Source organism: Lynx canadensis, chromosome D3 (genome assembly GCF_007474595.2).
Source record: "Lynx canadensis isolate LIC74 chromosome D3, mLynCan4.pri.v2, whole genome shotgun sequence".
Taxonomy (NCBI): Eukaryota; Metazoa; Chordata; class Mammalia; order Carnivora; family Felidae; genus Lynx; species Lynx canadensis.
The window spans coordinates 85,904,398-85,919,571 of NC_044314.2; the positions used below are offsets into that span (position 1 = coordinate 85,904,398).

The 15,174-nt window shown below is 42.6% G+C and overlaps 1 protein-coding gene and 1 non-coding gene across 2 annotated transcripts in view; one reads left to right on the top strand and one right to left on the bottom strand.

Moving 5' to 3' along the window:
- ANAPC5 (anaphase promoting complex subunit 5) overlaps window positions 1-15,174 on the bottom strand; it is a 45,117-nt gene that overhangs the window by 25,691 nt on the left and 4,252 nt on the right. Inside the window, exons 3-7 of the mRNA XM_030336772.2 lie at window positions 14,527-14,636; window positions 13,492-13,684; window positions 3,835-3,901; window positions 1,143-1,244; window positions 194-384 (exon numbers count right to left, since the gene is read on the bottom strand). Coding sequence (XP_030192632.1) covers window positions 194-384; window positions 1,143-1,244; window positions 3,835-3,901; window positions 13,492-13,684; window positions 14,527-14,636 — 663 coding nt within the window. The remainder of the gene's footprint in view (window positions 1-193; window positions 385-1,142; window positions 1,245-3,834; window positions 3,902-13,491; window positions 13,685-14,526; window positions 14,637-15,174) is intronic.
- On the top strand, window positions 12,377-12,449 carry TRNAK-CUU. Its single transcript has one exon. It is a non-coding gene; the product is annotated as a tRNA-Lys (tRNA).

Below are 15,174 nucleotides of genomic sequence, written 5' to 3' on the forward strand. Positions count from 1 at the left end.
GTCGAGGGCTCAATCCCACCAACCATGAGATCATGCATGACCTGAGCCAAAATCAAGGGTCCCACGCTTAACTGACTGAGCCACCCAGACGCCCCTTTTGATTTTTCAACACTGCATTTAAAACCTACATCTCCGTTAACATTTGAGAGTTGATTTCTTCAGTTTCTGCAGAAACAAAAACCTATCAACTCACTAGTGACCGAAGCGGCAGTGCAGGGCGGCCAGGTTCAGCGCGGCGTATCGCAGGCTCCGGCCGTAGCCCTCTTCCCCATTACTTTTGCTTTCGGCCCCAGTAAGAATCAAGCGATCAAAATAATGAAGGAGGCTGTGTGTTGAACTGAAGACATCTTGAACCCGGAGGTTGTTTAAGTAGCTGAGATAGTGCTGAAACAAGAAACAATCCACATATTTTAAATGTTCAGCTTCCACTGGCTTGAGACTAATTCAGAGCGTCCTACTAGCTGCAAATACCCGTGTTCCTCCGCCCTCCGTGAAGACAGTTTAGCTTCATGTTTTCCCACTGGCAGGATGAAGCAAGTTCAAGATACAGTGGTTTGTTTCCTCCCTAGGAATGGGCTAGGAAGTCGCCAAATGAAAAATGGGAGCCCCATTATGATCTGTGTCAGAGTTTTATGCCAAATATATATCCACTATGCCACTGGTTATACTAGGACCCGAGGGTGATGGGGGGGGGGGGAACCTCACCTACCTCAGGTATTAAGGAAGACTGTAAGCTCAAATATAAAAATTTAAAAAAAAATTTTTTTTAATTTATATTTATTTATTTTGAGAGACAGAGAGAGAGCAAGCAGGGGAGGGGCAGATAGAGAAGGAGACAGAATCCCAAGCAGGCTCCACACTGTCAGCATGGAGCCTGATGAGGCACTTGAACTATCATCTGTCAATAATTCACATCCTCAGAGAGATGATGAATGAATGGGAATAGCAACAGAAAAGGGATTGAAGAAACCCCTAATGGCCCAGGGACGAGGGGGTAGGAGGGAAAGCTTTGCAACCCAGGCTTATAGACTTGCCAACAACATTTCTTTCCAAGAAACTGGGCCAATGGGACAATCCTTATTTGCATGGCTCTTCAATATAAAGAGTAGCCTGATTGTGGCTTTCCAACTCAAAAGACTCACCGCTTCAGCAAAATCAGGATTAAATTTCAACAAGTTGTTCAGTTCTTTCTGCAGAGAAGCTGGAGTGAGGGCTTTTGTCTCATCATTCTTTAACAAAGAAGCCTGAAATTTAAAGATGACAACTCAGAAGAAAGACGTGGCCGGTCAACATACGGAAATGTATACTGACTAGGATCCCCTATGTTCCTTCCCACTGCTCCTCTCTCCTCTTGGCCACAGCGTTTCCTCTTCCTGAGACAAAAAGCCTGCCAACTCCCTCTCCCCATCCACACACTCCTCACATGCCTTGCCATCTCCTACTTGTCCTTCAGGACCCCATGTAGACTTTAGTCACTTGCTTATATCAGCTTTTAGACTAGGTAAGGTCCTGTAAGTCCCTACATGCTCCCGTAGGCCCCTGCAGGAACCCTTCCTGCAGTACTTAGCAACCTACATTAAAAGTGCCAGTGTGGGGCGCCTGGGTGGCGCAGTCGGTTAAGCGTCCGACTTCAGCCAGGTCACGATCTCGTGGTCCGTGAGTTCGAGCCCCGCGTCAGGCTCTGGGCTGATGGCTCGGAGCCTGGAGCCTGTTTCCGATTCTGTGTCTCCCTCTCTCTCTGCCCCTCCCCCGTTCATGCTCTGTCTCTCTCTGTCCCAAAAATAAATAAACGTTGAAAAAAAAAATAAAAAAAAATAAAAATAAAAAAAAATAAATAAATAAAAGTGCCAGTGTGACCCCACCCCGGACTGTGAGTGCCTTCAGGGCAGGTAGTGTGCACTTCCAGCCTGGCAAAGGGCCTCACAGCACCCAGATGCCCTACTCCTGGCTATCTGTTTCAAGTAGATGGTACCAGCAATGATTATATAAAATATGTTAGAAAACCAGTCCTAAATTAATTATTAGTACTTAACTTGATTACAAACTCTTCAACTTTACCTAGACAAATTTTTATTTGTAAGTAATAATAATTTCTAATTTCACTTGAATTCATTATATTATAGAAGATTCCAAAACATGGAAAGACATACGGAAGAAAACAAAAATCATCTGTAACCCCTCCACCCAGAAATAACACTATTGATATGTCAGTGTCTTATTCCAGTCTTTTTTCTATATGTGCATACATAGACCATATTTTTAATAAAACTAGAACACTGTATATCATTTTACTTCCTGCTTTTCATTCAATAGTATAAAGTTTGTCTCATCATCAAAGTCTTTGATAATATGATTTTTAAAGCAAAAGTATTAACCCTGTGACTGCCATATTTATTGCAAATCCTTTTTCCTATTTTATTGTTTGCCTTTTAGTTTTGTTAGAGTGTGTTCTGACATGTAGACGTTTTTAATTTTTATGCTGAAAAATCAAATGATCTTCTCCTACATGCTTTCTTCCACAGCTTTTATGTTTAGAAAGTCGTTCCCCACCCAGAGATCAGTTAAAAGTTAATATGTAGTTCCTTCTGGTCTAATTATAGCTTTAAATATTCACATTTACCCTTTAATCCACCTGTAACGGACTGAATGAAGTGTGAGAATGTGGTGAGGCTCTAGCTATACTGTCTCCTCCATACTTCACTGGTTGTCTAGAGGGTTTTTTTCTAATCTGAAATTCATCTGCAGGGGTGATTCTATGACTTTTCAGCTAGACCTAAACAGTACATCTTTCTGCAAAAAGAAAATTAATAGGGGCGCCTGGGTGGCGCAGTCGGTTAAGCGTCCGACTTCAGCCAGGTCACGATCTCGCGGTCCGTGAGTTCGAGCCCCGCGTCGGGCCCTGGGCTGATGGCCCAGAGCCTGGAGCCTGTTTCCGATTCTGTGTCTCCCTCTCTCTCTGCCCCTCCCCCGTTCATGCTCTGTCTCTCTCTGTCCCAAAAAAAAAATAAATAAATAAATAAACGTTGAAAAAAAAGAAAATTAATAACAAAATAAGGAGAATTAGAAAAGTAGAACAAAATATCAAAATTCTAGGCTCAAAAAAAAAATGGGAGAAAAATATTCAGCTTCTGTTTCTGAGCAAATGAAAAAGTATGGCTCAAAAGCACCAGCAAGACATGTTTGGGGTTAAAAAAAAAAAAAAAGAAAGAAACGTTAGGAGTGAATTGTATCGGTGTCTGCAACTTGAAATACATCAAAAAATAAGATGAAATGGTGGCTGGATAGAGGACGTGTAGGTATTGATAAAGACAGAGCAAAATACTAATTGTGGCATCTGGGTGACGGGTATATAGGTATTCACTGTGCAATGCTCTTCAACTTTTCTTTCTGTTCGAAAATGTCCATAATAAAATGTTGGGGGAAGAGAAGTAAGTCTTCCAAAGCACATTTTTGGCCTGTGTTAGTCATACACTATTATAAAATGAGCATGCATTATAACTTTAAGAAAAATAAAATCATGGGGCACTGGGCTGGCTCAGTTTGTAAAGCATTCAATTCTTGATATCAGCATTTTAAGTTTGAGCCCCACAATGGGGGTAGAGATTACTTAAAAATAAAATCTATAAAAAAAAAAAAAAGAAGAAAAGAAAAAGAAAAAGGAAATCACACACAAAATCGGAAAGAACACATAACCACAACTGTATTGTTAGTAAAGGAAAGAGGACCAAGAATAAGGAATAAAGCAGATTCACTAATAAGCCTACCAACGAAACAGGCGTATGTGATGACATATCTTTTTTAAAGTTCATGATAAATAACAGAATTAACACATACCTGTTGAGAAAGAAAAAATTCTGCTTGTTTTTGGGAGAGAGGCCCACTGCAAGATACCTCCTCTTCTCTGGAAAAGAATAAAACAAAAATAACAAGGAATTACACAACACGGAAGGGTGAACTAGGTAATGGGGATTAAGGAGCACACGTGTGTTGAGCACCAGGGGTTTATGAAATGTCAAATTACTATACTGTACACATGAAACCAGTATTACACTGTGTGTTAACTATAATGGCATTAAAAACTTAAAAAGCCAAACAAACAAAAAAGAATTCCACAACAGCAAGAACGGTAATGCTAACCAAGTCAAATGGCTTCATCAGAAGATCTCAAAAACTTTTAAAATTAATTCTCTCCTCTCAGGAATAGAAAAGACATACTTAAAAAGTGATGTTGAATGACCTGCCAAAGTTCACACCATGTAACTATGGACAGCTATAGACCTAAATTCTACATAGCATGATCTTTCTACAATGCGAATCTATCGTGGTACCCAGCTTCCAGAATAAAATCCACACTGGGGATTTTATTATAGCAGGGCAGGTGCAATGCTCCATGAGTGATCCTAGCTACTACCTCTCTCCTTTGCCTTTTCTTTCTCACCCACATTCCCAGCCTGATGACGTCCTCGCAGATCTCCTACGGCACCAAGATGCCCCTGCTGCTCCCTTGGCCTGAAAGCCCATTGTCCCGCCCACTGTTGGACTACGGTACACCATCCATCATTCAAGACTAACTGACATGTGATGTTCTCCCAGAATCTCTCCTGACATCTCTCATTTGAGCTGCCACTGTCTCCTACTAGAGAGGCTGAGCACAGCACCTATGCATTGCCACACCTGGCTGCTCGTACTTGCAACTGGATGCCAATACCTAGTGCCATGCCTAGGAATAAAACAGGCACTCAAGAGATTCGGAAATGAATGGATGGAGAGTTTCTAACTCCTTGCTACAGATACAAGATGTGGGATACTTCAGAGCAGGAGAAAGTGGCTTCTCCTAAGACATAACCATTTGCCTAGAAGTTTAGATTATGCAGATTTAAGACAAGGAATATACGGGTATAAACCTAGACTTGACAAATCTGCATATACTCAATAGAAAAGTCTTATTTTGAGAGGAAAAGTATGAGTAATCCCTTTTGCCACATGACTCTAAGAAATGCCTGCTCTACAAGATTTTGATAAGTATAAAAATCAATATTTACTCATAAATAATGTTTTCACAAGCACTCTGCATCTAATACAAGCAGTTTTCAAACTTTCACATAAATAATATATAAATGGATACTCTGAAAGAAGAAAAAATTCTTCTGAGGTTATGTAATTTGGAGACAGTTGTATGCTCTATCTTAATTCGAGATTAATGATGCACCTGAGAGAAATCCAACAAAAAGAAACTTCATTTACTTATTTTATTTTATTTTTTTAACATTTATTCATTTTTGAGAGACAGAGAGAGACAGGGGCATAAGCAGGGGAGGGGCAGAGAGAGAGGGAGACACAGGATCTGAAGCAGGCCCCAACGCGGGGCTTGAACCCACAAACCGCGAGGTCATGACCTGAGCCAAAGTTGGCCGCTCAACTGACTGAGCCAGGCACCCTGAAACTTCATTTACTTTTGTTTAATATATCATTTACCAAACTAATTGACCAAAGAATCCTTTCCTCACATCTTTTATGAAGTACTAGTGTTCTACAGAAAACACTTTGGGAAACACTGCTCTAATATTCTCTTGGCTTCATTTCTTTCTTTTTTTTAATGTTTATTTTTGATAGAGCAGGAGTGGGGGAGGGGCAGAAAGAGAGGGGGACAGAGGATCCAAAGCGGGCTCTGCGCTGACAGCAGCAAGCCCCATGTGGGGCTCAAACTCATGAACCATGAGATCATGACCTAAGCTGAAGTCAGACGCTTGACTGAGCCACCCAGGTGCCTTTTTTTTTTTTTTTAATGTTTATTTATTTACTTTTTAGAGAGGAGAGAGTGCAAGGGGGGGGTAGGGGCAGAGAGAGAGGGAGACAGAGAATCTGACACAGGCTCCAAGCTCCAAGCTGTCAGCATAGAGCTGAGCTGGACGGACATGGGGCCCAAACCCACAAACTGTGAGATCATGACCTGAGCCGAAATCAGACACTTAACCAACTGAGCCACTCAGGCACCCCTCTTGGCTTCATTTTTGTTAAATATTACTTAATAATCCCTAAGCAGTGTATCAGATTCTGTAGCCATCAGAGCTGCCAAGAACCAGCTCTAGCCCAGGTCTAACAAAGATCAGTAACACAATAGTGACCTAGAGGGAAATGGAAAAAAATTCACAGGCCAAGTTCTCAAATGGAAAACAGTTAAGTATCAGGACAGTAAGAAGTCCTTTTCTCTTAGCACACCGCTTTAACCAAGGTTAAACCCAAGGCTTGGCATAATTATATATGGCTGCATGCAAAAAGGCTAGAGACAGGTGAGACTCTGAATGAAACTAGACACAGGCTTCTGGTTCCATCTGCCTCTAAAGTCCACAACACTCAGGGTACCTGGCTGCCTTGGTCAGTAGAGCAGGCAACTCTTGATCTCGAAGTTTTGTTTTGTTTTGTTTAATTTTATTTTTTGTGTGTTTATTTTTGTGAGATAGTGTGTGAGAGGGGGAGGGGCAGAGAGAGAGGGAGACACAGAATCTGAAGTAGGCTCCAGGCTCTGACCTGTCAGCACAGAGCCCTACACAGGGCTCAAGGCCACAAACTGTGAGATCATGACCCGATCCAAGGTTGGACGCTCAACCAACTGAGCCACCCGGGAGCCCCTTGATCTCGGAGCCCCACGATGGGTGTAGAGATTACTTAAAAACAAAATCTTAGAAGTCCACAATGCTCACAGTTACCAAATGCTTTATTTAAACCCTTCCCCTGTCCCTGAAAATTGGGGGTAGCTTATAAGGAAGGACACAGGAGCAATAAGGTTAATAAAATAGAGAAAATCAGCATCATGCAAACTGATTCTATAAGAAACGGAAATACAGTTCCCATAAATGAAGATCGAATTTGGTTCTGGCCTCCATGGTGGCAATCATGGCTGACATGAACCAGCTTGGGAAGAGCAAGTAAAAACCCCATGGCCCAAACCATCCTTTACTGACTCTTCCTTGGTTTCCTTAAGGCCTCACAAATATATGCAGGAAAAAAGTAATTCTTAAGAAGCTACAGAAGTGGGGCGCCTGGGTGGCGCAGTCGGTTAAGCGTCCGACTTCAGCCAGGTCACGATCTCGCGGTCCGTGAGTTCGAGCCCCGCGTCAGGCTCCGGGCTGATGGCTCGGAGCCTGGAGCCTGCTTCCGATTCTGTGTCTCCCTCTCACTCTGCCCCTCCCCCGTTCATGCTCTGTCTCTCTCTGTCCCAAAAATAAATAAACATCGAAAAAAAATTAAAAAAAAAAAAAAAAAAAAAAAGAAGCTACAGAAGTATTCAATTTAGGAAAAAGGCTACCCACTTAGGAAAAAGGTTCAAGTATACCTTGCTTATAAATTCAGTTATTAGCTGAGACAGAATTTAGACTTACTAGTCTATAAATCAAGGGCACTTAAGTTGGGTTTAGGGATGGGCTCTAAGAAGTCCATGAATCTTGTAAAACTGTACTCAAAAGTTGGCAAAGATGTGCATTTAAAAAAAAATGTTTACTTATTTATTTTGGGGGGGGGGGGGGGCGAGAAAGAGAGAGAGAGAGCAGAATCCCAAGCAAGGGGGCTTGATTTCATGAACTGAACTGTGAGACCATGACCTGAGCCAAAATCAAGAGTCAGATACTTAACCAACTGAGCCACCCAGGTGCTCATGCAAAGATGTGCATTTTTTTTAAGTTTATTTATTTTGAGAGAGACAGAGACACCATGCACAAGGAGGAGGAGAAAGAGGGGGACAGAGGATCTGAAGCTGGCTCTGTGCTGACAGCAGAGAGCCCGATGCGGGGCTCGAACTCATGAACCGTGAGTTCATGACCTGAGCTGAAGTTGGATGCTTAACCAACTGAGCGACCCAGGTGCCCCAAAGATATGCATTTTTTTTTAATTTTTTTTTTAACGTTTATTCATTTTTGAGACAGAGAGAGACAGAGCATGAATGGGGAAGGTCAGAGAGAGAGGGAGACAAAGAATCTGAAACAGGCTCCAGGCTCTGAGCCATCAGCACAGAGCCCGACGCGGGGCTCGAACTCACAGACCGCGAGATCATGACCTGAGCCAAAGTCGGACGCCCAACCGACTGAGACACCCAGGCGCCCCAAGATGTGCATTTTTGATATGAACCTAGTATATGGCATTTGTAAGATTCTCAGGAATCTGGAAATTCCTCTAAAGGGCTTAAATCTACCACTGTAACTGAAATTTTTTTAATGTGAGATTAATCAGGGCTCCTGAGTGGCTCAGTCAGTTAAGCGTCCAACTTTGGCTCAGGTCATGATCTCACAGTTCATGGGTTCAAGCCCACATCGGGTTCTGGGCTGACAGCTCAGAGCCTAGAGCCTGCTTCAGATTCTGGGTCTCCCTCTCTTTGCCCCTTCCCTGCTTGAGCTGTCTCTCTCTCTCAAAAATAAATAAACACTTAAAAAAATACATATGAGATTAATCAATCCACAAAGGTTTTATTTTTTTGTTTTTGACCACTTGCAATACGTAAAACACCAGTTTAGGTCCTGGAGGATATACAGTGTGCTAACAAGCTTAATCTTGGGGAAAGCTGAGGCCAGCCCAGGTGAAAAGATGGCAGTAAATGGTAAAGGCCAAGGGTGATATGAACTCTGTACTGAGAAGTGGGAAAATCACTTGCTAGTTGGGAAGGAGCAGAGAAAATGATGAGGAAGGAAGAAGACATTTCAGGAAACAGAAACAAAAGACGCCAGGGATCCAAGCTCAGAAACTAAAGGTAAGGTCAGACAGGTCAACTGTGGAAGGCCTGGAACACCAGGTGAGGAGACTTTGTGGAATCTGGTGAGGGTTCTGAGCAGGGTATTGACAGAAGCAGGGGAGGCGAGGGACTGAGACAGGAACAGTTACTAAATATCCAAGGAGGAAGCAAGGACCCTAGCCCTTCTGAGGTATGTGACCAGAGAGCATGATGCAGCCACACTGCCCTCCACCTATGCTTCCGATATGCCAGCTTCTCCTGTCTTGGAAGCTGTGTGCTCTGGCAATTCCCCTGGCTCCTTCATTACCTAGCTCCCAGTCCAAAGGCCCCTCCCCAGTGGAACCCCCAGTTACTCTCCACCCGTGGGTCCCCTCTCCTCTTGATTGCACTGCATTGCTCTGAAACTACATTCCTTATCAGTTGGCTCTCTATCATCTGACCTTCCCCCACATAACCCCTCGAGGACTGGACTTTGTCCTCCTGGCTGATAACACAGCACCTTAACAGGGTGCCTGGCACATCGGAAGCACTATTTGTTGAATAAATTAACAAATTTGGGAGATTTATATTAAATCAAGGGAAGAAATACCAGAGAATTTCTACTTCTGTTAGTTCCTTTTAGGAGTAAAGAGAAGCTGTAACTGCAGCAGCTTGCAGACCAGAAGCCTCCACCACAGACTCAAGTGGGGCAAACCTATCAGCCAGCTCCTCACTGCAGGCCGTTGGCAACTGCCAGTAAAGGAAGCACAGAGGCTCAGTTTCAGTGTGCCCTCTCTTCTGTGATGGCTTTTTTAATTTTTTTAATGTTTATTCATTTTTGAAAGAGGGACAGACAAAGCGTGAGCAGGGGAGGGGCAGAGAGAGGGAGACACAGAATCTGAAGCAGGCTCTAGGCTCTGAGCAGTCAGCACAGAGCCCGATACAGGGCTCGAACTCACAAACCTGATCATGCCCTGAGCCGAAGTCAGACGCTTGACTGAGCCACCCAGGTGCATCTATGATTGGATTTGTTTTTAATGACAAACACGTGTTGACTGAATATTTATTCCCTCCCTTCTAAATTAACAGTCGGGTTCCTCCTTCCAAACAGGAGTAATTTCATTGGAGGACGGGAGATTTACAAACTATACAATATTTCTTTCCCCTTTCTAATTTTAATACAAATTTCTGGGGCAAAAAAAATAACTTTCCTGAAGAAAAGAGACCTGAAAACATTCCAATAACTTAAAAAAGAAACAAAGAAAGAAAAGAATAAAAGGACTAAATTGAGAAACTTTTCATAAATGCAATAAAACATTAGAAAAGATCACCAGAAAATAAGATTTCCCTCTTTAAAAGAACCAAGAAACGACTGCAATATATTCTTTTTTTTTTTTTTTTTTAATGTAAATATATTCTAGGGACACCTGGCTGGCTCAGTCAGAAAAGCATGCAACTCTTGATCTCAGGGTCGTGAGTTCAAGGCCCATACTGGGTGTAGAGATTACTTACATTAAAAACAATTTTAAAAACCCTCATTATAATACTTAATGAGAATATTTAAATAATATACCTCTTAATTTCAGTGACAAAATTCAGTTTACTATATGTATGCTATTTTCTGAAGCTATACCTTTTTCTTTGATCCAGAAATGTCATTTACTGGAAAATTATAAAAATTTACATTGGTGTACATTTTTTTTACCATTACAGAGCATTCTGCATGTTGTACATTTTAAGTGAAATAACATTCCAGTTTCATCTTTGAAGATATAAAATTGTAATAAGTACACAATTTGATTCTCAGTTCTTATGGTTTCAAATTGTTCACCCCTACTTTTTTAAGTTTTGTGGTTTTTTTTTTTTAAGAGAAAGAAAGCGCCAGTTGGGGAGCGGGGCAGAGGAGAGAGAGGAATCTCAAACGGACTCCACGCTCAGCATGGAGCCCAATGTGGGGCTCAATCCTAGGACCCTGGGATCATGACCTGAACCAAAATCAAGAGTCGGGGCACTCAACTGACTGAGCCACCCAGGCGCCCCCCAAAATTTTGTATACATTGTAAATCACTACACACTTTTTTTCCTTTTCTTTTTCACACAATGTTACATTAGTTTCTGGTGTACAACATAGTGATTTGACATGAAATGATACATCTTCATAGCAAATACACTGGGTCACACACAAATGAATTCTTAGAACAGGATAAAAACAAAAAATGTAGCTAGACCTAATTAAATGGGATTAATTTAGGAGAAAGCCAACGCAAAACAAGTCTGAATTTTAACATTTTACAAGACGTGACATTCTGCTACTTGAAGCATATTAAGTAGCCAGAACAAAGACTACAGGACAGCCCCAATGCACTCCTTAGGGGGGTCTCAGCTAAAAAAGAAACAAGAGAATAAGAATAGCCAGTATTTGCTGAACATGTACTACACGCCAGGCACAGTTCAGAACACTTACACGGACTTGACATTTGATTGTCACAACAACCCTCTGAGGAAGGAATCAGATCCCCCACTTTACGGATGAAGACACTGAAGCACAGAGAGGGTAAGTAACTGGCTCAGAGACTCACAGGGAATAAGTGGAAGAGTCAGAATTCAAACCCAGCAGTCCGAGGCCACAACCACTCTTAACCCCACACTTTCCTGCCTCTCCACTAGGGGAAAGACATTTGTAAGCAACGATAAGTAAGGGAGGTTTGGAAGTATTTAAAGGTACTATATAATCCCTCGAGCCCAGAGCCCAAGCATGTGCTAAACAAATCACAACCATACAAAGGCCACTCACAGGAACCACACCCCACCCCCCCCAAGGCAGTTAGCCAGCCTTCTTACGGCAGGTGAAGCTTACTTAAATCAGAGCTGAGCACACTGCCGTGTAATGATCTGTTGGGTGTCAGTCTTCCACACCACACTGTGGGCTCCTTGAGATCAGGGAATATGGAATATACACATATGTATACACACACATGTGTTTTTCCCTCCAAGTAGCAGTAGTTTATTTGGGAGGTGATCCCAGGAAACAGTTCGCGTGAAGGGGAAGCAAGACAGCAAAGTGAGGGAAGGCAATAAAAAGTATGTTATGAGACCACTCACTAGTGTGAGTGACAGACTGCCTATGTTGATTTTCTGCATTCATTCACCCAGCACACACAGGCACATTCTATGAGACACGCACTACACGGAGCACAGGCAAAAATGCGATGAAGCAAGACAGAGAAGGGTCTTAGATCTGAAGGGATGCCAAGGCAGAAGAAACAGATACAAACGAGTAAGCACATAAATGTAACAAGTTACTCAGTGAGAAGAGCTATGAAGGAACTAAAGCTGCCAGGAATATTTGGGATGGAGGTTACTTCAGGTATGTGGTCAGCGAAGGCCTGTGTGATGACACTGGAGCTGAAATCAGAAGAAGTCAGGGTGGAGTGTTCACAAAGCAAAAGCACGCCTGAGCAGGTGGACTCCTGAGAGTGAAGGGGAGAGTAAGCAGCAAGAGGTAGGGAGGATGATGGGGCCTGATCACACAGGCACTGAGGCTGTGATAAGCTTGGATTCTCATCTAAATTTCAAGGACAATGGCTGAGGCTTTGGAGCAGAAGGGTGACATGGCGTGATTTACATTCACAAAGATTCCCCCGGATGCTGCATGAAAAATAGATGACAGGGAGGGGTGCCTGGCTGGCTCAGTTGATAGAGTATGAGACTCTTAATCTCAAGGTTATGAGTTCGAGCCCCATGTTGGGTGGAGTGATTACTTAAATAAACAAACAAACAAATAAATAAGAAAAACAGATTGCAGGGAGACAAGAGTGGAGGCAAGGAGGCCAGTGAAGAGGCTACAGAAGTCATCCACTAAGAAAATGCAGTGTTTGGGCTGCAGGGGCAGCAGTGATGATGGAGACAAATGACCTAAGTCCAAACTATCATGGGGGTGTCTGAGTGGCTCCGTTGGTTATGTGTCGGACTCCTGATTTCAGCTCAGGTCGTGATCTCACAGTTCGGGAGTTCGAGCCCCGAGTCTGTCTGTCTGTGTCTCTCTCAAAATAAATAAATAAATTACAAAAACAAAAACTATCGTGGAGGAACAATTGACTGGCCTGCTGAAGCCCTAGCTGTCAGGGTGACAAAGAGGGAGGAACCAAGGACACTCCAAGGTTTTGAGGTTAAACATCTAGATGAGCAGTGCCACCTCATCCCCAATGCTTAAACTTCCGTAGGCACTCAATCCATTTTCACTGACTCAGTCATTAGCTCCTGCTGGATGCTGACATGGAACACTATCAGTCGGGGTACCAGCAGGAAACAAATGGCACATTCAAACACGGTGATTTGAGAAGAGTTTAAAAAAGGACCACTTAAAAAACCAGGGGCAGGACACAGAGAAGCCATAAGGGACAATACAGTCCCCAGGACTGGTAACAGTGGGGCACCTTACACCCCAGGCCAGGGAAATCTTCCTACTTCCCCAACCCCAGAATGCAGGGAGGACCACCTGATAGGAGTATGACCCTACAACCAGTCCACCATGACCCTGAAGTAAGGGAGCAAGTGGATCAACACCCTGTCCCCACTCTCCTCACTCTGGATTTCCCACCAGTGCCTCCCAATCAGATGTCAGAGGGCAAGGAGCCCACTCACTGATGCAACCCATATGGGTCCACTTCTTGGATCTGGAGAGGCAAAAAGATGGTAGCCAGCATGTGAACTCTGAATGAATGAGGATTTACTAAGCCTGTAATTATGCTATTTCACAGGAAAGGGATGCCTATCCGAAAAACCCAAATTACCTTATAGATACATCAAGTTCTTCCTTTTCCATTTTTCTTTCCCCCTCCTCTCTGCTGGTCAGTTCCATGTCAGTATCCTCCACTGACTTTTTCTCACCGTTTTGGAAGTACTGTTGAAGGGCGGTGTACAGTTTAAATACTTGACTGAAAGAAAGCTTACTGTATGCCAAGATCATATGGCGCAGAAATAAACCTATAAAATAAGACATACGCAGGTGAAGGCATTAATTGAAATCCAGGTTACACAGAGTTCATACTATATGTTGCAATCTTGCTTCAAAAGCATCAAAAAGAGACGTTTGCAGTTTCTATTCCCTCCACCTAGAATGTTCTTCCCCATCTCTTACAAAACTGGTTTCCTCTTCTAATGCGTCGCGCAGTCCCCAATCCACTCCCCACCCCTGCACTCCATCATCTTTACCCATCCAATATCTTTTTTCATGGCTATTGGAACTATTTGAATTATCTTATTTACCTACTTACTTTTCACCATCTGGCCCCACCCTACCAGTACGTGATCTCCTTAAGAGGAAGGTCCCTATCTATCTTGTAAGTCCAGAGCCTGGCACACAGGCGATCAACAATAGCTGATGTTGAATAACATAAAAACTACTGTGTGAAAAAGCCAAATGGATGCAGCATGGATATAAAGCTAATAGGACAGCATCAAGAAAGTTCACATATGCCCTCAATAACATATTCCTACTTAATTCTTTTCATAAAAGTTTAGTTGGTGACCCTGACTTAGGGAGTTGCACAATGCAGACCAGGAGTCCAGAGGACTGTGGCAAGGAGCCATGAACCCCTAAAAGCCCGCAGGACTGGGCTAATAGTTGGACTACTACAGACAAAACAGAAGACGCTTTTCTACAAGACAATTATTTAAACATAGAACAAAATGGCAAGGCAGTAAGTACAAACTAAAACATGCCCCACTGTGTTTGTTCAGAGGTAGCAGAGTAATGACAGCTGTGATTTAGAAAGCTGCTCACTTCAATGAAAATATTCTCTGCTCTCCTTAGAAGAACTTCATACCTACTACACTCGTTTTGTGAACCTCTGGTTCAGTTCCAGAAAAAGAATCTGACAGGTCATCAAAAAATTGTTCCATATCCTTCAATTCGCCTTCAGCCATCAGTTTGATTCTGAATGAGAAAATTGAGGTGCACATTTTAGGAAGGCCCTTTAAACATCTTTCCATGTTTCACATTCCACAATTATCTCCAATAAATCTATTTTAAAAGCAATTCAGAGATTCATAGAAAATGGTGGCACATAAAACAAACTTGATAATTCAAAATGTCACTCCCATTATTCTGAAAAGTATCACCGTTTTCATCATAAAACCTGTCAGAGTAACACATCAGCTAGCAAAATGGAACTCCCTGCAGCAAATAAAAGAACAAGGTAGATCCATACAGAAAAATAAATTTTGAAATAGGTTTAATGTTAACTACCATTTTTCAAAGAAAAAAAAAAAAGTAGGGGCACCTGGGTGGCTCAGTCAATTAAGGGTCCAACTCTTGGTTTCATAGCTCAGGTCATGATCTCACGGTTCGTGAGTTCGAGCTGCCCATCAGGCTTGTTGCTGTCAGTGCAGAGCCTGCTTCAGATCCTCTGTCCTCTTCTCTCTCCGCCCCTTCCCGGCTTGTACTCTCTCTCAAAAATAAATAAAAAACGTAG